This window comes from Schistocerca nitens, chromosome 10 (genome assembly GCF_023898315.1).
Source record: "Schistocerca nitens isolate TAMUIC-IGC-003100 chromosome 10, iqSchNite1.1, whole genome shotgun sequence".
Classification (NCBI taxonomy): domain Eukaryota; kingdom Metazoa; phylum Arthropoda; class Insecta; order Orthoptera; family Acrididae; genus Schistocerca; species Schistocerca nitens.
In genome coordinates, this window is record NC_064623.1 from 23,792,869 (window position 1) to 23,815,792 (window position 22,924).

At 40.4% G+C, this 22,924-nt stretch overlaps 1 protein-coding gene across 1 annotated transcript in view; it reads left to right on the forward strand.

Annotated features, from left to right (window-relative positions):
- The window catches only part of LOC126210308 (peroxidase-like), a 190,161-nt gene that overhangs the window by 40,159 nt on the left and 127,078 nt on the right, over positions 1-22,924 (forward strand). The window contains exon 3 of the mRNA XM_049939504.1: positions 19,397-19,646. Coding sequence (XP_049795461.1) covers positions 19,397-19,646 — 250 coding nt within the window. The remainder of the gene's footprint in view (positions 1-19,396; positions 19,647-22,924) is intronic.

Genomic DNA, 22,924 nt, shown 5'->3' on the forward strand with positions numbered 1-22,924 from the left:
GCGTACCATCACGTTTCCGACTTTGATAAAGGTCGGATTGTAACCTATCGCTATTGCGGTTTCTCGTATCGTGACATTGCTGCTCGCGTTGGTCGAGATCCAATGACTGTTAGCAGAATATGGAATCGGTGGGTTCAGGAGGGTAATAGGAACGATGTGCTGGATCCCAAAGTCCTCGTATCACTAGCAGTCGAGATGACAGGCATCTTATCCGCATGGCTGTAACGGATCGTGCAGCCACGTCTCGAATCCTGAGTTAACAGATGGGGACGTTTGCAAGACAACAACCATCTGTACGAACAGTTCGACGACGTTTGCAGTCATGGTCTCTGAACTGATAGTCCATGCTGCTGCAGTTACCCTTGACGCTGCATCACAGACAGGAGCGCCTGCGATGGTGTACTCAACGACGAACCCTGGGTGCACGAATGGCAAAACGTCATTTTTTCGGATGAATGTACAGAAAATGTTCGACTGCTGCCCTGGCCGGCACATTCTCCAGATCTCTCACCAACTGAAAATGTCTGGTCAATGGTGGCCAAGCAACTGGCTCGTCAAAATACGCCAGTCACTACTCTTGATGAACTGTGGTATCGTGTTGAAGCTGCATGGGCAGCTGTACCTGTACACGCCATCCAAGCTCTGTTTGACTCAATGCCCAGGCATATCAAGACCGTTATTACGGCCAGAGGTGGTTGTTCTATGTAATGGTTTCTCAGGATCTATGCACACAAACTGCGTGAAAATATAATCACATGTCAGTTCTAGTATATTTGTCCAATGAATGTCTGTTTATCATCTGCATTCCTTCTTGGTGTAGCAATTTTAATGGCCAGTAGTGTATAAAAAAATGTATGTTTATGTGTATGCTTACCCACCTGAAAGTTCCACAACTCCAAATATTCGGACGTTTGCATCATATGCTACTTTAGGCATTTCCATGCAGGTATGCATCATACAGGTCGGAATCGAGCAGTGCGAACCCCTGAAATGCAAGATGAGATTTTGCAACATGTTGAAGACACTCCCTCTACAAGCACACAACCTGTTATGCACATCTTTGGCGCCAAACATAGTGTTGTGTGGGATATGTTACATGACCAGCAGGTTCATCCTTTGCATCTTCAGCACACAGCAGCACTAGAACCTGAAGATTTTCCCCACTGTATACAGTTCACACAATGGTTTGTACAGCAGACAAACCCCTTATCTTTGGCCGAGGTCCTATACACTGATGAAGATTTGTATATTCATGTCGGCATTTTTAATACCCACAACTCGCATGTTTTGTCACATGTGAATCCATGAGGTACTCGACCTAGTGCTCAACAACAGCAATTCAGTGTTAATATGTGGGCCGGCACTCTTGGTGACAGGTTGACTGGACCATGCATTCTTTCATTACACGTCAGTGTATCCAGAACTACTGCAGGATGTACTTCTGAATGTTAGAGAAAGGATGCACTTCCAGCACGGTCTGCACTGGACTATTTCAGCACTGCTGTGTAGAATCATCTAACAGCCACCTTCAGGAGTTGATGGGTTTGCCAAGGCAGTCCTGTGGCCTGGCCAACCAGGTCATCTAACCTCAACTCTCCTCTGGAGACATATGAAGCAGCTGGTGTATGAAACATGAGAGTTTGATTCTTTAAAGAATTGGTGGGGATGGAATGTTACTGGAGAGATACAGTGTGTTTCAGAATTTATATCAGTGTGTAAGGTTTTGTAGCATTTATTACATCCATCTTACCACTGTGAATAATACATAAAATGAAAGAACAGCTCAAAACAGTTTTTGTGAGAAGTGTTCAATGTCACCAACATTCGTCACACAGCACAGATCGGCTCTGTGAGGTAGTTCTTCCCAAACCTTGACCAGTTTGTCTGGGATAATCGTTGCAATAACTGCTTCATCCCTGTTTCTTAAACTGGGTTTTATCACCTCTGAGCAGAGACACCTACACATGATCCTTTACGAACCATTAAAGGTAAAAATCGCATAGTCAGATAGTGTGAATGTGGAGTTCACGTGAAACAAGTTCTGTTACCCGGCCTCTTGTGGCCAATCCAATGGTTGTGTACAGCATCGTTTAACAAATCGTGTACTGAACTATGCCCTTCGGGTGGCTCTCCATCTTGCTGCCAAATGAAGTTCTGTGCTGCACCTAATTCCAATTGAGGAAAGAACCATAGTTCTACTACTTCATGATAAATTGCTTCACCAAAAAAAGAAAGGCCCATAAACTCATAAAGAAGCAATCAGTATTAGGGGAGTCTCGGTGCAAGTATACCATCTCATGGGGTTCTGCTAACCCACAGATGTAGACTTTGAGTGTCCACATAATCATGTAGGTGAAATGCCGATTCACGACTGAAGACAATATCAGAAAATCTTCATCGTAATGCAGCAAAATTCCTTTTCCAAACGTGACACATAAACCATAGTCTTTAGGCTTTAGAGCTTGTAACAATTGCAAACGATAAGGATGCGGTTGTAAGCATTGCATTAAGTCTCCACCCAGAGATCACTGGGATTGCTAATTCACGAATAGCATTCCAAACTGATTTCTTGGGTCTGTGTATGCATGAAAGATCTCTCACTCGTTCAATGCATTCTTCAGTCACTCTTGGTCCTCCTGTACTTTTTGCTTTGCAAAGACAGCTGGTGTCTCCAAATTGGTGATGCCATCCACATATGTTGTTATCACTAGGATGATTACAGTGAAACTTAATACGAAATGCACGTTGCGCTGCAACAACAGATTCTGTCCTTGCAAACTGTGAAACACAAAAAGCCGCCATCTCTGCTACTAACGCTTTCTGAACCTCAACAGTTTCTGCAGATGCTGCAGTTATCTACAATGAAGTACCGTGTGAAAACGCTGCACAAGGATTCATTGGATCCCGATGAAATTTAAAAGCGGTGGAAAGATTGGTAAGTTACGTCAAATGTTCAGAATTGTGAAACTGTGCACGTCACAAAACAAAAACAAAGGAAGTGGTATCCTATGCCTATAATACTGTTGAGACACAGCTGGAATCAATCAGCTCATACAAATACCTGAGCCCAACAGTATGTAAGGAAGCAATATGTAATGATCACTCCGTGTAAGTCACAGATAAATTTGGTGACAGGCTTCCAGTTACTCATAGGATACCAGGAAAATGTTATCAGTCTAGAAGTTTACACAGAAAACACCTGTGCGACCCATCCAAGAGTGTTGCTCAAGTGGATGAGACTTGCACCAAAGGAGTAACAGGGGATAGTTGACATGTGCAAAGAAGGGCGAAACGTACAGTCAAAGATTTGTTGGAGACATGAGAGAGCGATACACACATGTTGAAGACCTTGAACTAGCAGCCGCTTCAAGATAGACGCCAAATAACCCACAGTATAGTCCATTTTAGCTCGGTTTATTTACTATGTAAATAACGCAAAAATCTGTATACTAATAATAAATCTGTAAAGCAGTCGTGTGTCTGTCTTTGAACACACTAATCTCCTAAAGTACTTGACGATTTTCCTGGGATTTCCGTAGATAACTAGAGTATAGTCTGGAGCACTGTATAGGCTTCAGTTCATCAAACTCGGAGATCACGGAAAAAAAAGATATCCATGCATATCATTAAAATGTATGTGTGTAGATATATATGTATGTATGTTCCACACCTCCCCTGAAACCTCTGGATTAGGGTTGCCAGACGGGCAGTTTTAGCCCGAACAAACCGGAATTTTCCCGTTTCGTTCGGGGCACGGTAGAAACCTTAAACTGTCCGCAGAATGTTCCGATTTTGAACATGAGGCATAGTGAGTTATATTTTTTTAATCGTCCAGTACCAAATTTTACTAAGTGGATTACGTTTTTCATGCTAGGGCGCGCGTGTGATAGCAGTTGAGACAGAGTAAGACGGATGTGACGTCAGAAGCAGAACTGCGTTGTCTGCAGTCATCAGCGAGGCCTGCCCAGTTCTGGCTCGGCAGAAGTCGGTCGACTTCGGTCTGCTCATGGTTTGTGTCGGTCGTTGCCAACCTCAGCGATCCAATACAGAACCTTGTGTTGTAGTCATTGCCAAGTGATTGTTGTAGTATGTTATTTTCATCGTCAAAACGTAAATTTTATTACTGGCTCTTTTCAATTTCGAAATGTCTATGGTACAGTATTAGGAGAAAAAGAGCATTATCATTCAATGTGACACCATCAATTCCGATTGTAGCCTTTCTTGGGCATAAATTGATACCGGTTTGTAAGTGCGAGTGTAGTACTAGCACTGCGTGATGGAAGTGCGGCTTATTCTCTCAAAACCGCCCCTACCCCCCCCCCCCCCCCAAAAGATCAGAATTTTTCTTCTTTTTGTAACCAAGCTGTACTTCCACTCTATGCAACATGGCACATTGTTTTGTTAATTTCGGGAGCAGGTTCAACTGGTTATTGCAAGCCATCGTATATTTTACGTCTTAGAATTTATTTCTTTGTGGAAGCAGTGTGTTCAAAATGGATGGGACTGTGACAAACCACACGAAAAGAAAATTAGATATTGAAACCAGCACACAACGGAATAGAAGACCAAGTGTATCGTTCAGTTTGAGAAAAAGAATTTCCAGAATTGCGGCTAGTTCCAGGAAATGTATATAAAGCAATGTTATGTGCTGTAAAAGCTGGAGAGGGATTTTCGATTTCACATGGCAGTCTAAACGATGTTAGGTATCGTTTTAATAGTGTCAACCACAAACGCAGGCGCTTAACGTCACACTGATGACAAGTCTCTACAACGTGGACTCTATTCAAGCAGATAAGGTATGTGGCAGGTGCGTGCTAATTTCAACATTTCTAATTTTCAAGCTAATAATAGACCTGTTTAGGCAATTATAAAAAGATGGTACTATTAGTGCTTCTTTCCTCGTTTTCTTATAACACTGTCTGAGCTTACATTCGCGTTTCACACAGTTAATCATCATTTTAGCTATGCCAGCGGTGACTGCAATGTAAAAATATCATCTCGGTTATTCCCAGAATCAAAAATTGCAAAAAAAAAAAAAAAAAAAAATCACGGTTGATAAAACAAAATGTGAGGCATTAATTACTGGTGTTTTGGGACCAAACAGCGTCAATAATTTAACTCTTAAGTTGAAGGATAACAAGTTTTTTTGGTGTGGGATTTGATGCTTCCAACAAAGGTAATCAAAAGTGTTATGCTATTTTGTAAGGTACTTTGATGCGTTTTTTGATCCGGAGACCAACTATTATGCCAATAAAATAGATTATGAAGTTAAAAACAAGGATCAACGATCATTGTATAAGAATGTTGCTAGTACTGAAAACAATACGCCTATAATCATTGCAAGTGTAAATGTGCAGTGCATAAGAACCAAAATGGATCTCCTATCATTTTTATAGAAGAAATTAAACCAGATGTTTTATGTATTTGTGAACACTGGCTAGCTGAAGCAGAAGGTGATTTCTGTAAATCTGTTGAATACTTAGACATGGCCAGTGCTTGGTTTCGAAGAACTGCAACCCATGGTGGGGTCTCTGTGTATGCCAACAGAGATCATAGCATCAAGGAAATTGATTTAAGCAGTTTTTGTGTGGATTTTGATCTTGAATTAGCTGCACTGTTATTAACAAATATTGATTTAGTTGTTGTTTCTGTGTACCATTCACCAGATGGTGACTTTGAGAACTTTATTTGACATATGGAGAACTGTTTGTGTTACCTAACATGCCTAAAGTTAAAAATCGCACTGTGTGGAGATTTTAACATACACATTGGTGATGGAGATGCCAGAGAGAGGGGTCTTTATGAGATTAATGACCAGTTGTGGGTTGTTTATTGCAAATAAGCTCCTAACAAGGGGTGGTGCATGCCTGGACACCATAATCACTAATCACGAACCTGAACATCTGGGATTATAAACTCACTGTAGTTGAACCTATGATAGCAGATCACTGTGCGCTAGTAATGGAAACCACTATGAAGAGCAAACTGCAGATAAGCACATGGCATTCAAACTACACATTCAAAAGAAGAGAGACTAAATGATCTCAAAACAGCACTGTCTTGTGTAAACTGGCAGCAGAAAATTGCAGAATTAGTAGGCAGTGATTCTTTCTTATGTCTGTTCCAAACCTTAAAAGCAAGATTTGATGACATGTTTCTGGTAAGACCAGTGAAGAATCCTGTGGATAAATCACAAGGCAGGCAGAAAGTTATCAATGTTAAACAATGGTACACACCCGAGCTCAATAAATTGAAGTGTATTGTAACAATGTGCAAGGACCGAATGAAATCAGCTTTAGACATTCCAGCTAAAGAATTACATCATCACAACTACCTAAAAGCCAAAAAAGCTTATAGGAAGGCAGTAGATGAAGCAAAAAAGAAATATGATACATACATTAGAGGCCCAAAATCCTTGTAAAGCTGCCTGGAATCTTGTAAATGAGAACAGAAAGAAGACTTCAATGAATATTTTGTCAGAATAGTGGAAAAGACAGTGAGTGAAATTCCACACTCTGACCTAGATCCGACTGCAAACATAAGAAATGCAGACAGTTGCAGTATTCAAAACTGGAAGGAAGTACACCCTGAAGACACGATAAAAATTGTGAACTCCTACAAACACTCAGAAAGTATAGACATCTACGGCATGTCGTGCACACTGCTAAAGAAAATTATTGCAGAATTAGCTCAGCCACTAACCATAGCAATAAACAAATGTCTGTCTTCTGGTGTCTTCCCAGACTTCCTTAAACTGGCGCGCACAGTACCAATATATAAGAAGGGGGATCCATGTGAGGCGTCCAGCTTCAGACCAATCTCAGTGGTACCAGTACTAGCCAAAGTTACTGAGTCTGTGATGCTCTGCCAGGTGCTTAATTGCTTTGAGGAAAACAAATTATTCCAAAACACACAACACGGCTTCCGCAAAGGGAGATCGACAGTGACAGCCACACTGGACTTATTAAAAACGATTCCACAGAGTTTTGAAGAGAGAGAGAGTGTGGCACTGACACTCTGTGACCTCAGCAAAGCTTTTAACTGCATCTCACACACAACACTAATAGCCAAGTTAGGATGCTATGGTGTTGTTGGTGTTGTTCTATCAACACTCCAATCTTATTTGGAAAACCGAAAGCAGGTAGTATCAGTGCACGGAGCAACTTCTCTTGAACAAAAACTGGAACATGGAGTGCCCCAAGGATCAGTCTTAGGACCTCTCCCATTCCTCATATATGTCAATGATATGAGCTGTAATAGTCAAATGTTGCAGTTTGCAGATGACACTATACTTGTTGCCTAAGGACATACAGCTGCAGAAGCTCTTGGTGCATCAAATTTGATGTTTGAAGAAATAAAAGAATGGTTCATCATAAACAAAATGAAGATCAATGAAGAAAAAACCCAACATTTGATATGCAGCCTAATCAACATTGAAGACCAAGAAAACATAAAGACTGTCAGACTAGTGGGCTTCAAGATTGACAGCAAACTCTCCGTGAATGATCACACTGCATATGTATGCATTTGTCTAGTGTAGTTTGCACAGTGTGGCCACTATTACTCTTTTTATTTCCCATCTTGTTTGTCTTGATCCAATTGGTTATAAGCAACTGTTTATGGTTTCTGACTTTTGGTTTCTTATTGTCTCCCGTTGTTGTCAGGAAGGCCAGCCTATTGCAGATAATCTCCTTGCCACATTTGTTTAGGTGGAAACCATGTGTTGTGAAGTGGTTTCTGGCTAGTCTTTCTATTTCAAAGTTCACAGCAATTCTTTTTTTGTATGCACGTTTTGCTAAATTCAGTGCTTGTATCAGGTGGGGGTTTGCAGTATTAATTTTACTATTTAAATTATGAACTTCATATCTCCTGGGTATAGGATGTATAACGATATTCATTTTGTGACTTAGAGCGAGTATTGGTTCCAATGGTTCTACCACATATTTCATCATTAGATCACGAGGTTTGTCTGTGTCATTAGAATCCCCCCCCCCGTCCCCCCCCCCCCCACCCTTACAATCAAAGTATTACATGTACTGAAGCTTCTTGTCAAATTTTCTGCATTTTTTACCACCTCTTTTAGTGAAGCGCCAGGTTTTACTATGCTTTTTACCTGGTATGAGGACCCTAGTTTGTCTTGCAGTATTTGAGCACTGCCTCTTCCACGACTGTCACTTAATATTAGTACTTTCATTTTATCCAAGATTTCCTTGCAATGTAACGTTCTGGAATTTCTTTCGGTTTTGTCCTGCACATATATTGGTGCTTGAGGAATTATGTTCACTAGCGGATTACTCATACACTGTGTGGCAGATTGTTCACTTTAGGTTAATTTTTGGGTAAGATATTGTGCAACGTTAGACTGTAAATTGACCTTGCTAGCATCTTGCACCAGGTGGTTATCAGAAGTTACAATTCTATAATCACTTTCACAATTCTATAATCACTTTCTGGATCCATTTCGTGTAGGCCTACCATCATATTAGCTTTGCTTACCGTGCAGTTCGTTTACATGCAGATTGTACAGGGCTACGATCACACGTGGCGCTAGACAACACACAATTTCTGTTTGGATTCAGCATCACATTCTGAGCATGATTTAAAGCTTGACTATTTCTCGTAGTAAGCTGTCCCGTCAAACTCCAGTTTTTGTTACCGATATTTATGTTTGGGGTGCAGATAGTGAGTTCATTGTTCGTGTGTTTATTGGTTACTGCCAGTTGAAGTTCATTACACTTCACTAATAGTTCTTGATACTTCACCAGTAGGCTTTCACGCTTGAGGCTGAGGGCCATTATTTCTTGTTTCAGTGACGTAATTATGTGATCCTGCATTTTTAGAGTGTTGTTACTTTGGATTCCGTAGCAAGTATGATGCATTGGCGGCATGTCCACTCATCTTCCTGTTAAAGTATTTCAGGTTAACTTTGACGCATTTTTCATGGTACCAGTAATCACAGTTAATACACACAATACCTCATATAACTCTTTATGCACATATATTGCAGCCTTTGACTGTGTAGACCACAACATTCTCTTGCAGAAGGCTAATTCTTATGTCTTGAGAGGTAGCATCGGTAGGTGGATTGAATCATACCTACAAGTGGAAAACAGAAGGTGATAATTAATGGTGCCAATTATAGTCCCATCTCATCTGATTGGGACACATTAAAGTGTGAAGTGCCTCAAGGATATCCATTTTGAGGCCTTTGTTTTCTCTTATCTTCATCAATGATCTCCCACTTTGTACAGACACTGAGTGTAAATTTGCTCTTTTTGCTGATGATACCACTGTTCTGCTTAAAAATTGAACTAACAATGACCTAGAAAATAAATATAATACTGTACTTGTTGACATCCTACACTAGTGTAAGTGCAGTGGACTAACTCTAAATATTGAAAAAAACTCAGTTTATGCAATATCTTACACCTTAGCAAGAAAATTAATTATGCCACTTAAACTGTGCTAAACTAAATATATTACGCTGTGAATCATCTAAGTTCTTGGGCATTCTAATTTTTGGCAAGTTGAACTGGTCTGTGCATATCCTAGACCTACATAGAAAGCTCAGTGTGGCAACTTATGCTCTGTGTATAATCAACCTCGTTGGTGACGTGGACACTATCAAAGCTGCCTGCTTTGGTTATTTTCATTCTATTCCTTTAGCCAAAAACATATTTACTGCACAGAAGAGAGCTGTGAGAATCATGAGCAGTGTTCATCCTAGATATTCTTGCAGAAATCCCGTAAGTTATTAATATTAACAGTCACCTCTTGATACATATTTTCCTTGATCATTTTTGTTTCTAGTAAACAGTCTCTTTTCAAAACTAATAGTGAATGTCATGATCATAGTACTAGGTCAAAAAACGATTTACATAGGGATCTGAAACATTTAAGTCTTGTGCAAAAAGGTGTTCTTTATTCTGCCACAAAAATTTTCAACTTTCTTCGTTCAGATATTAAAGTTCACATTATTGTCTTACCTACTTTTAAATGTAAATTAAGAGGATACTTAATGTTAAATTCCTTCTACTCTCTTGATGAGAACCTGCAGATAAAGCAATGAGGTTTTTTTGTAAATTGTATTCCATTGGTATTTATATTGTTAAAAATTTTTTAATGTGTTTTGCTATAACTCATCTTAACTGTTTAAGTTGGAGAATGTACTATATTTTCTTTTTCAGTAATTGTTTCATGTTACTCAAGCTATACCTTTGATTTTATTTTAACTGTCAAGCTTACTCAACATTTTATGGCACATTTTTGTCATTTTATATACATGTATTATTTCTGTGTTATGTAATCATGACTCGTTCCACATCCTTGTTATTTATCACAGTACAGATTCGTGGAGTATATAATAAATAAATAAATATCTAGATCTCTATGAGGACCCTGGTGAATCTGCATTTGAGAAGATCTTGAAAAGGATTCCAAAACATGAGTTGAGTTTGTCCCATATTTCAAGTTTTACTGCAGACAATACAAACTACAGGGAAAAAAAACTCTGTTTATGTTCACTTAAAAAAAAGGAAAATCGTGTTATAGCAAACTCAAATTGCTGTGCACATATAGTCCATAATTGCTGTAAATCTGTTATGAATGCTATGTGTCAATAGATAATAAAATGTTAATAATTAAGACTGTCAACTATTTTTCAAATTCAGCTAAAAGGGGAATCTTAGTTGAAAAATCTCTTTCAATTTGTTGATATAGAATACAACACTTTGTTGGGGCACATGCCTACAAGGTGGTTAAGCTTAAAGCCTACAATAGAAAGATTGTTGAAGGCTGTACCCAACTTAGAAAAAAATGAACTGTCAATTTGTAGAGTATACTGTGTGATGCTTGCCGTTGGTGGGGAGACTTGCGTGCCTCAGCGATACAGATGGCCGTACCACAGGTGCAACCACAACGGAGGGGTATCTGTTGAGAGGCCAGACAAACATGTGGTTCCTGAAGAGGGGCAGCAGCCTTTTCAGTAGTTGCAGGGGCAACAGTCTGGATGATTGACTGATCTGGCCTTGTAACATTAACCAAAACGGCCTTGCTGTGCTGGTACTGTGAACGGCTGAAAGCAAGGGGAAACTACAGCCGTAATTTTTCCCGAGGACATGCAGCTTTACTGTATGATTAAATGATGATGGCGTCCTCTTGGGTAAAATATTCCGGAGGTAATATAGTCCCCCATTCGGATCTCTGGGCACGGACTACTCAGGAGGACGTCGTTATCAGGAGAAAGAAAACTGGCGTTCTACGGACCGGAGCGTGGAATGTCAGATCCCTTAATCGGGCAGGTAGGTTAGAAAATTTAAAAAGGGAAATGGATAGGTTAAAGTTAGATATAGTGGGAATTAGTGAAGTTCGGTGGCAGGAGGAACAAGACTTTTGGTCAGGTGATTACAGGGTTATAAATACAAAATCAAATAGGGGTAATGCAGGAGTAGGTTTAATAATGAAGAAAAAAATAGGAGTGCAGGTTAGCTACTACAAACAGCATAGTGAACGCATCATTGTGGCCAAGATAGATACAAAGCCCATGCCTACTACAGTAGTACAAGTTTATATGCCAACTAGCTCTGCAGATGAAGAAATTGAAGAAATGTATGATGAAATAAAAGAAATTATTCAGGTAGTGAAGGGAGACGAAAATTTAATAGTCATGGGTGACTGGAATTCGACAGTGGGAAAAAGGAGAGAAGGAAACATAGTAGGTGAATATGGATAGGGGCTAAGAAATGAAAGAGGAAGCCGTCTGGTAGAATTTTGCACAGAGCATAACTTAATCATAGCTAACACTTGGTTCAAGAATCATAAAAGAAGGTTGTATACATGGAAGAATCCTGGAGATACTAAAAGGTATCAGACAGATTATATAATGGTAAGACAGAGATTTAGGAACCAGGTTTTAAATTGTAGGACATTTCCAGGGGCAGATGTGGACTCTGACCACAATCTATTGGTTATGAACTGCAGATTGAAACTGAAGAAGCTGCAAAAAGGTGGGAATTTAAGGAGATGGGACCTGGATAAACTGAAAGAACCAGAGGTTGTAGAGAGTTTCAGGGAGAGCATAAGGGAACAATTGACAGGAATGGGGGAAAGAAATACAGTAGAAGAAGAATGAGTAGCTCTGAGGGATAAAGTAGTGAAGGCAGCAGACGATCAAGTAGGTAAAAAGACAAGGGATAATAGAAATCCTTGGGTAACAGAAGAAATATTGAATTTAATTGATGAAACCAGAAAATATAAAAATGCAGTAAATGAAGCAGGCAAAAAGGAATACAAACGTCTCAAAAATGAGATTGACAGGAAGTGCAAAATGGCTAAGCAGGGATGGCTAGAGGACAAATGTAAGGATGTAGAGGCTTGTCTCACTAGGGGTAAGATAGATACTGCCTACAGGAAAATTAAAGAGACCTATGGAGAGAAGAGAACCACTTGTATGAATATCAAGAGCTCAGATGGCAACCCAGTTCTAAGCAAAGAAGGGAAGACAGAAAGGTGGAAGGAGTATATAGAGGGTTTATACAAGGGCGATGTACTTGAGGACAATATTATGGAAATGGAAGAGGATGTAGATGAAGACGAAATGGGAGATAAGATACTTCGTGAAGAGTTTGACAGAGCACTGAAAGACCTGTCGAAACAAGGCCCCGGGAGTAGACAACATTCCATTAGAACTACTGATGGCCTCGGGAGAGCCAGTCATGACAAAACTCTACCATCTGGTGAGCACGATGTATGAGACAGGCGAAATACCCTCAGACTTCAAGAAGAATATAATAATTCCAATCCCAAAGAAAGCAGGTGTTGACAGATGTGAAAATTACCGAACTATCGGTTTAATAAGTCACAGCTGCAAAATACTAACACGAATTATTTACAGACGAATGGAAAAACTGGTAGAAGCGGACCTCGGGGAAGATCAGTTTGGATTCCGTAGAAATGTTGGAACACGTGAGGCAATACTGACCTTACGTCTTATCTTAGAAGAAAGATTAAGGAAAGGCAAACCTACATTTCTAGCATTTGTAGACTTAGAGAAAGCTTTTGACAATGTTAACTGGAATACTCTCTTTCAAATTCTGAAGGTGGCAGGGGTAAAATACGGGGAGCGAAAGGCTATTTACAATTTGTACAGAAACCAGATGGCAGTTATAAGAGTCGAGGGGCATGAAAGGGAAGCAGTGGTTGGGAAAGGAGTGAGACAGGGTTGTAGCCTCTCCCCGATGTTATTCAATCTGTATATTGAGCAAGCAGTAAAGGAAACAAAAGAAAAATTCGGAGTACGTATTAAAATTCATGGAAAAGAAGTAAAAACTTTGAGGTTCGCCGATGACATTGTAATTATGTCAGAGACAGCAAAGGACTTGGAAGAGCAGTTGAACGGAATGGACAGTGTCTTGAAAGGAGGATATAAGATGAACATCAACAAAATCAAAACGAGGATAATGGAATGTAGTCGAATTAAGTCGGGTGATGCTGAGGGAATTAGATTAGGAAATGAGACACTTAAAGTATTAAAGGAGTTTTGCTATTTAGGGAGTAAAATAACTGATGATGGTCGAAGTAGAGAGGATATAAAATGTAGACTGGCAATGGCAAGGAAAGCGTTTCTCAAGAAGAGAAATTTGTTAACATCGAGTATAGATTTAAGTGTCAGGAGGTCGTTTCTGAAAGTATTTGTATGGAGTGTAGCCATGTATGGAAGTGAAACATGGACAATAACTAGTTTGGACAAGAAGAGAATAGAAGCTTTCGAAATGTGGTGCTACAGAAGAATGCTGAAGATAAGGTGGGTAGATCACGTAACTAATGAGGAGGTATTGAATAGGATTGGGGAGAAGAGGAGTTTGTGGCACAACTTGACTAGAAGAAGGGATCGGTTGGTAGGACATATTTTGAGGCATCAAGGGATCACAAATTTAGCATTGGAGGGCAGCGTGGAGGGTAGAAATCGTAGAGGGAGACCAAGAGATGAATACACTAAGCAGATTCAGAAGGATGTAGGTTGCAGTAGGTACTGGGAGATGAAGAAGCTTGCACATGATAGAGTAGCATGGAGAGCTGAATCAAACCAGTCTCAGGACTGAAAACCACAACAACAACAACAACACTGTGTGATGGAGAAAATAAAAATGGGGTTGGGATAAATGATCTGGTTTTTGGTTATAAGGTGCAACAGCTGCTAGATAAATTGGAGGACCTGGCCCCAGTGAAAAATAAACATGACTGGAAGAATATTGCTATGGTTTCTGAGTTGTTTTGGAGAGAAGGGAATAAGCATTTGAAAGCAATATCACAGAGATGGGACTACATCATAGAAATTGTTGGTGCATCAAAATTGTGCCGTGTTTTAGTTACATTTGTTTTGAGTATATTTACTTCAAACGCATTCGCAGAGAGAGTTTTCTCCATTATGAACATTAAATGGGAGGGATGAGCAAAACAGATGTTCAGTTTATCTAATAAAAAATTAATTGTACACTTATTTCAGTTATGATGAAAATGGCAGTGATTTTTATAAGAGAGAATTGTCTAATGAAAAAATGTTGAGAATTGCACGCTCAGCTGAAAAGTACCCCTCTTCATGGTGTTGAGTGTATTATGAAGAAAATGTGCAGTAAATATAATTATTTGAAAAATGTCAGTCTCGATAAATGTGTTACTATTTTCCCTCACTGAAATCTGACAGCCCTACTCTGGATCAATTTCAACCAAACTTGATACACATATAATTTACCTACAAATCAGAAGGGTGGTGTGGCAGATAAAAAAGGAGTATAAGTCAACACGTGCGAATATTCAGATTTTATCCATCCAGTACCAGTATTTCAGAAGAACACTTGGTGATCAGCAATGAACTTTACACATAATTTGAAACCTTTACAAGACTTTTTTTCACTGACACTCGCCACAAAATGATGAAAGGACAAAAGTTTATAGTTTACTGCATTTTCGCTCTTCATGCAGTGTAACTTATGCGTGAAGCATGACATTTTAATTTATTACTTCTTTATTACTACTTGTATTCATGGCACATTTTGCAGACAGTAATCACTTAAATCATTGCATGTACCTGCAAAATTATATCATTGTATGACACATAGTTCAGGATACGTCACGTCATAAGCACTGAGATGCGTGAAAAACTTCCACATCGTGCATGACATTGAAATTTATTGTTAGTAACCCACTGAATCAATTTTGGTAGAATTTCTTTAGGAGGTAGCTTGTAAACCTCAGCAAAAACAAAAACAACTTTAGGGTGTAGTACATATCTGCATGCATACATTTTTATGATATGTTTGGATATCTTTTATTCTGTGATCCGACTGATGAAGTGAAGCTTGTACAGTGCCCAAAGCTATACTGAAGCTACCTGCAAAACCCCATGAAAATTGGTCAAGTAATGTGTAGTACGAGCTACTTATTAATTTGAAGTAAATTGTGCTAATTGAGGAAAATATAGACTCCCTGACTTTTGAACTTCATCATGTATGTGTAAATGCTTTTATTGGCTGATACGTGCCATGTGATATGATTCAAAGCAATGAATACAATGCTTATACAATATTGAGTATGTTTAATCCCTACTTGGACATCACTTCCATAGCACTATTCATAGATGCATGCTCCTGCCCATGCCCCTCTGTATGTAGGGGGATTAGTGGGGAGCACATTATTAGCTATGCTTAACCCAAATAGGCAGATACACAGGGGAAGCTGAAGTTACTGCACATACACTAGCTTACTTAACTCACGGTCACTCACCATAACAGAACAACTCATACATGGGCACAGCCACAGGTAACAGCTAGTTGAAAATGAAAATAGCTTCCACTTAGGAACGCAACCCACAACCTTCACACTATCGTTCTGCATTCCTTCCACTACATCAGCCACTGCCCAGGGCCTCACCAGTCCTATGCCAAAAGTGCTATTGCTTCTAAACACGTGGCCATTTGGAGCCTCCACTTCTTTCATTTCTGTACACGCCCTAAGACAAAAAAGAAGACGCATCATGAAAAAAATATCTAAATGGGACAGAAATCTGTGTATGTGATGTACATGTATAGACAAATAAATGATTATGACTTTGGAAAAACTGGATGATTTATTCGGAATTTATTGCTCAGATATTGATTATAAGCAAATCAGAGAGTAATAACATTCAAATTATTAGTCAACAATGTGCTTGATTTGATTTTTTATCAATTTTATGTAAAAAATACAAAACTAAAAAACATATGTAATTAGGAGTCATAGCATAAGTTCTGTATAATTACTTACCACTCACAAATTATCAAAATCACCCAGTCTGCAACAAACGAATGCTGAAAGTCAAATTTTCATTACTTGCACACAAATTCACACTTTTATATATTATATTGTAGCTATTGACACCCAATGGTATTTGTAGGTTCAAACAAGATAGGCCAATGATGCCATTGTTGGAAGGCATGTGCATCACCAGGTGCTGCTCCTTCGTTTAATTTTCTGTCTCTGTTTTCCTGCTGAATTTTGTAGATCTTGTTAATATTTTGCGGTTTTATCCTGTGGCTCAGTTGTATTGTACAACTTTTTCAATTCTTTTTCGATACTGTTTTTGTCACTGATGTGGTCAGAAGGCTTCTGAATCAGCTGATGGTGGGATTTGGCTTACAGGTGTTGGTTGGTGTGGATAAGTTTTCGGTAGACTTTATGTCTGAGTTTTCCATTGGGGTTTCTATAGCCGTCCACATCTAGGAGCGGAATTGAACCATTATAATCCTGTTCTATCGTAAGCTGTTAATATTCTGATGGAGTTTAATGCAGCTCTGCTTTCCCATGTGGCCAAATGATGAAGTTATCATCCACGTATCACAGCCATCATAGTGGAGAGGACAACGTGGAGCTTGAGGCATTTCATTCAAGTGCTTACATCAAGATGTCCACCGCTACTGGAATTGTGACCAGGGATCCCATTGTCACTGCATCTGTTTCTTCACTATACTTACTGTGCCAACTGAAATACACTACATGACAAAAGCGAAGTGAACCATGCACAGGGGGAGCAGGAAACATTTGAAACTTAGCTGGCTGAGAGGACATGTGACGTTATCCCAATGATTATAAAATAGAGTCAAATTGTCAAAGAACTTGCAGAGTCCACATCTACATCTACATCCATACTCTGCAAGCCACCTGATGGCATGTGGCTGAGGGTACTTTGAGCACCTCTATCGGTTCTCCCTTCTATTCCAGTCTCGTATTGTTCGTGGAAAGAAAGATTGTCAGTATGCCTCTGTGTGGGCTCTAATCTCTCTGATTTTATCCTCATGGTCTCTTCGCAAGATATACGTAGGAGGGAGCAATATACTGCTTGACCCCTCGGTGAAGGTATGTTCTCGAAACTTCAACAAAAGCCCATACCGAGCTACTGAGCATCTCTCCTGCAAAGTCTTCCACTGGAGTTTATCTATTATCTCCGTAACGCTTTCGCGATTACTAAATAATCCTGTAACAAAGCGCGCTGTTCTCCGTTGGCTCTTCTCTATCTCTTCTATCAACCCTATCTGGTACGGATCCCACACTGCTGAGCATTATTCAGGCAGTGGGCGAACAAGTGTACTGTAACCTGCTTCCTTTGTTTTCTGATTGCATTTCCTTAGGGTTCTTCCAATGAATCTCAGTCTGGCATCTGCTTTACCGACAATCAACTTGATATGATCATTCCATTTTAAATCACTCCTAATGCCTACTCCCAGATAATTTATGGAATTAACTGCTTCCTGTTGCTGACCTGCTATATTGTAGCTAAATGATAAAGGATCTTTCTTTCTGTGTATTCGCAGCACATTACACTTGTCTACATTGAGATTCAATTGCCATTCCCTGCACCATGTGTCAACTCGTTGCAGATCCTCCTGCATTTCAGTACAATTTTCCATACTTATTAACATGACGTTGCACCCCCTGGATGCATGCACTCATTCTGTTGAGAATGGTGACATAAACTTGTTGTATCCTCTCTTAAAGCAAGCTGACTTGCAACTGACATAATCGAACCTTGATATTCTGAATATTGGCACTGGGAAGGATGTGTTCCCATGTATATTCTATCTAGGTCAAATCTGGAGTGCTTACTGGCCATGAGAGTATCTTAGCAGCACACAGAGACACATGTCACAAGTGGACAGTCATTATCCTGTTGAAAACAGCAAGAGGATACTGTCACATGAGAGGTACCCATTAGGATGAAGGACGTCCATCATGTACCATTGTACTGTCACATACTCTGTCACTACCATCTGTGACCTGAAGGCACATCCCGTGCCTTCCCACATTATGACTCCGAGAGTAATACTGCTGTTCCTCTCCAAAACATTGGAAAAATGGGACCTCTCCTCAGTTTGCCACGATACTTGACAAAACTGATCGTCTGAGGTAAAGAAGGAACACAATTCTTCACTGAATACCTTGGAACACCATTCATTAGAAGTTCATGTTTCTTGGTCACAGCAATACTCTAAACATAGTCATCTGTGTAGTGGAGTTTACACATTGTTAGTCATTCCTTAGGTCATCTGCAACTAACTCTGACCACTGGTGTTGGATGACACAGAATGTTGCAGGGATGTCATTACTTTGTCTTGGATGGCAGGCACAGGATTTGAGATGTGCTCAGTGCACAATTCAGTGACCCTTCCTTGCAGTGTTCGGACATGGTCGACGGGAACCTTGAGCACAAGTATTCCCGCCATCCATTACCGGGCCAGTGACTCATCGGGACATCCCCCAAATCTGCATGTTGCACAATTCACCCAGCTGACCAAATGGAGACCCACAATGAGGCCCCCATTGAACTCTGTCAGGTGCTGACAGTGCTGTCTCATTTGGGTATATGGCGTCTCCTTTTCCTTCACAGTGATCACTCGGCATCCTCTGCTGTTCATTCTCCTTACATACTCTACCAGGCCTGGCAGTACTAAACACGAACTACACTAATGCTCTCTTGTGGCCTTTTTAATTGTCACAGGCAACAGAAACTACGTGTACAAAGTTACATTGACAACCGACAGTGTCTTCTGGATGATTCACTCTTTTGTCAGGCAGTGTATTTGCACCAGGTCACAGGTGCCACGTAGTCTTGTGATCCCTTTAGAAACGCAGTACACTGTGGCCCTCACTCCCCAGCTAACAAGTCTGTGCCTCAAGGAAAGTTGCTGCAGCAACGTCGAACATCGGTGATTTTAGTATTTTAGCTTTTTAATTAATTTTTAAGGTGATCTGGGAAGGTTTTTAGTGCGCTTGACACTGATTACAAAACCCTGCGTATTTGTCTGTGAACTCTGCAAAAGGAAACAGTGGGGCCATATGTGGTACGCTCTGACGTGTCGTGTTGCAGACGACTTGGACGTGAGTGATGCCGAGCTGGAGGAGGAGGTGCACACAGGGCTGCAGAAGGGTGCCAGGTTGGCGCAGAAGTTGTTGGAGCACGAGAAGCAGGTGTCGGAGCGGCTGAACGTGCCACTGTTTACGCCGGAGTACCACCACTACCTCACCAACGAGGCGAGCGCCAGTGATAAGCAGCAGGTCAAGGGCGTGTTCCAGGACCTCGCCAATGCCACCGCACTCGCGAGGCACCTCTCGAAGCGGTGAGTACGGCACTCGAGTTGTCGGGCCCAGTATGACAGTCTGCCTCAGATGTGTTAGCTGCTTCATGGGAAAGCACAAAGCCTCTGTAAACTACCAAACAATCTGTCAAACAGCACTAGTTTTGTCAAATACTAGGCAATGTGCAGTTTTGTTTGACATGTGTATGTCAAACATAGACCATGTTCAATTTTTTTGTGAAATGTAGACCATGTTTGATGTGTCCAGCACTCCTAGTACCAATGGGGTGAATGTGACCCCATAAACACATTGGAAATACATATATCCCTTGTTTTCAAAACTTTTATTTTCGAAATATAAGAAATTCTCCCATGAGTCAGTTGCATCCAAAGATATTCCGTTCATTTTTATATTTACAAATTTAAAAATTTATTCTTGGTTTTTGCACTGACAATGAGTACCACAGGGGTCAATATGTGTGGTGTCACCGCCAGACACCACACTTGCTAGGTGGTAGCCTTTAAATCGGCCACGGTCCGTTAGTATACGTCGGACCCGCATGTCACCACTATCAGTGATTGCAGACCGAGCGCCGCCACACGGCAGGTCTAGAGAGACTTCCTAGCACTCGACCTAGTTGTACAACCGACTTTGCTAGCGATGGTTCACTGACAAAATACGCTCTCATTTGCCGAGACGATAGTTTAACATAGCCTTCAGCTACGTCATTTGCTACGACCTAGCAAGGCGCCATTATCAGTTACTATTGATATTGTGAATCATGTACCGGCAAGACCGACATTCTTCATTAACGGATTAAAGTTAAGTATTCCACCAGCTACGTCCGTTTTCCTAAATTCTAATTTCCTTGTCCTGTTCCAGACCTCACGCCAGCCTGCGTGAGCTAAAACGCGTGCCTTTCGGTCTCCTCTAGTAACACGGTGTTGGCTCTCCTGCCAACCAAAACAATATGACCCCAGCATAAACTGTTTGTTTGTTTCTGACTGTGATTTATGAAAACAGAATGACGAGTTTTATGTTGGGCAGCTGTTATACGAAACACCTGCTACAGTTAAAATATTATTTCCCACTTACTTTTGTATGCATTGTTAGGCTTTCTTGCATCAGCTGTTGCTGTGCCCTGCCTAGTACCACTAGCATCGACATGACCCCATAAGCAGGTTGGAAAATCATATCTCCCTTGTTTTCAAAGCTATATTTTCAAAATACATTACATTCTCTTTTTGAACAAATTTTATCGGTATTATATTTACAAAGTATTAAAATTTATTCATGCTTTTTTGCACTAATACTGCACTAAATTTCTTTTTGTTTCATGAATGTGATATTTATAAAAGTAAAATCATTACTCTTCCTTTGAGCAACTGTAACATATATTTTTATATTAGTTCATTAAAATATTGCTATACAGAATAATTGTTTCCACCATGTGCAAACCCTACAGCGTGATCGATGAGAGGATACGGACCAAAGAGATGTAATAAACTTACGTCTGAAAGTGCATGGTTTCCATGCTAGAGACAATTTATTCAATCGTACGAGCTAATATGTGCTGCACGATGTAACTACAGTTACAGTATGCATGGTTTCCTCCCAGAGAGTGGTACTCTTTCTCATGCCCTAGCACCCTCTCCTGCCATTGCAGTTGGTAATGTTGTGTCCGATTCACTTCTCTTGCTGACTCACCTTGTAGTGGATGTGATACAGCATTGTGCACAATGGTTCTATATTCGAAATGAAAGCTTGCTGACAGGGTTTTTACTTGTGGAAAGGCAAATGGCAATGGGTGGCAGGCAGCAAGGTTGTATCAGGAGACCTATTCCTGCCAACAATAACCATGGCATTTAATGTTTGCAACAGTGTTTCATCATTTGTCTGAGACAGGATCATTTCAGGAAGCAGGAAATCATGAAGGCCATACCCGAAATGTTCGGACACCAGACTTGGAGGGAAATGTGATTAACACTGTGGAAAGTGACTGCCGTGTCAGTATCGGGCAGTTGACCTGCCAGCACAGGGTAAGCCAGATGACTGTATGGAACATTTTCCATGACAACTGTTACTACCATTATCATTTAAAGCATGTGCAGGGCTTACTAGTGACAGACTTTCAACATTGGTAGCAGTTTTGTCACTGGTTTCTTCACCAGGCAATCACAGTTCTGGAATATGTATTCTCCATCCTATTCACAGATGAGGCCACCTTTACCCAGAGTGGTATCTTCAGCTTTCATTATGTCATTTGTGGCATAGTATGCAGAGCCCCCACGATATGGTGACAGGGAGTCATAAGCATCGGTGCAGCCGCAATTGGCTGGGATAATTGGCAACCGTATTTTGGGACCATTCTTCCTTCCATGTCACCTAACAGACCGGAACTTGTTTCATGCAGGTAACTTGGCCTCCCCTGCTGGAAGAAGTGCCATTGATGATTTTAAGTGTTATGTGGCTGTTACGTGATGGTGCTCCAGCACATATCATTGTTAATGTCCGGATACATATCAATCTTGTCTTCCCTGGTTGATGGGTGGGATGAGGGGGCGTGCTATTTCACTGGATCGTAATCCATTAGATTTCTGGTTATGGGGCCGTGTCAGAAGTATCGTGTATGTGTTCCAGATGTGGAGACACTGGAGCAGCATATTCGTGCTACCTTTGACACTGTTCGGATGCAGCCTGGCCGATGTGAATGTGTGAGACAGAACATGCTATGGTGCATACACGCTTACATTGAGGTACACGTAAACCATTTTCAACACTTACTGTAATTATGGCTGCATCGTGCATCACACATTAAACTGCTGTCCCTGTAACAATGTATCAAATGGTGATGGCATTTTTTCCATACATTACCTCATACAGTGACAACCCTATACTAGTGTGGATCTCTGAATTGTATGCACACACTACAAATGAAAGATACTTGTCCCAATCATTGTTATCAGAGTTCACATAGCAACTCGGCATTCTCCCAATCATCCAGTGAACCTAATTCTTCCTTCCATTCAACTGAAGGTGAAATGGACTATTTCTTAATTTCTTCACATGTAACAAATGACATCATTCATTAAGTCTGACATGAAGTTCTTCCCCTAATCCGTAATCATTGTTTCCAGTATTCAAAAATTCAGTATCCACCTACTGACCATTGCCTGTGTGACGTAACCGCTTTCTGGTTTGGCATTGGTATCATTTGACACACTGAGAGAAATGCCTGATCATCATTACTATGAAATGATTCTCCACTGGAGTCTTGTTAAACAGTCCTTACACATACATGTCAATCATCTCCGATGAC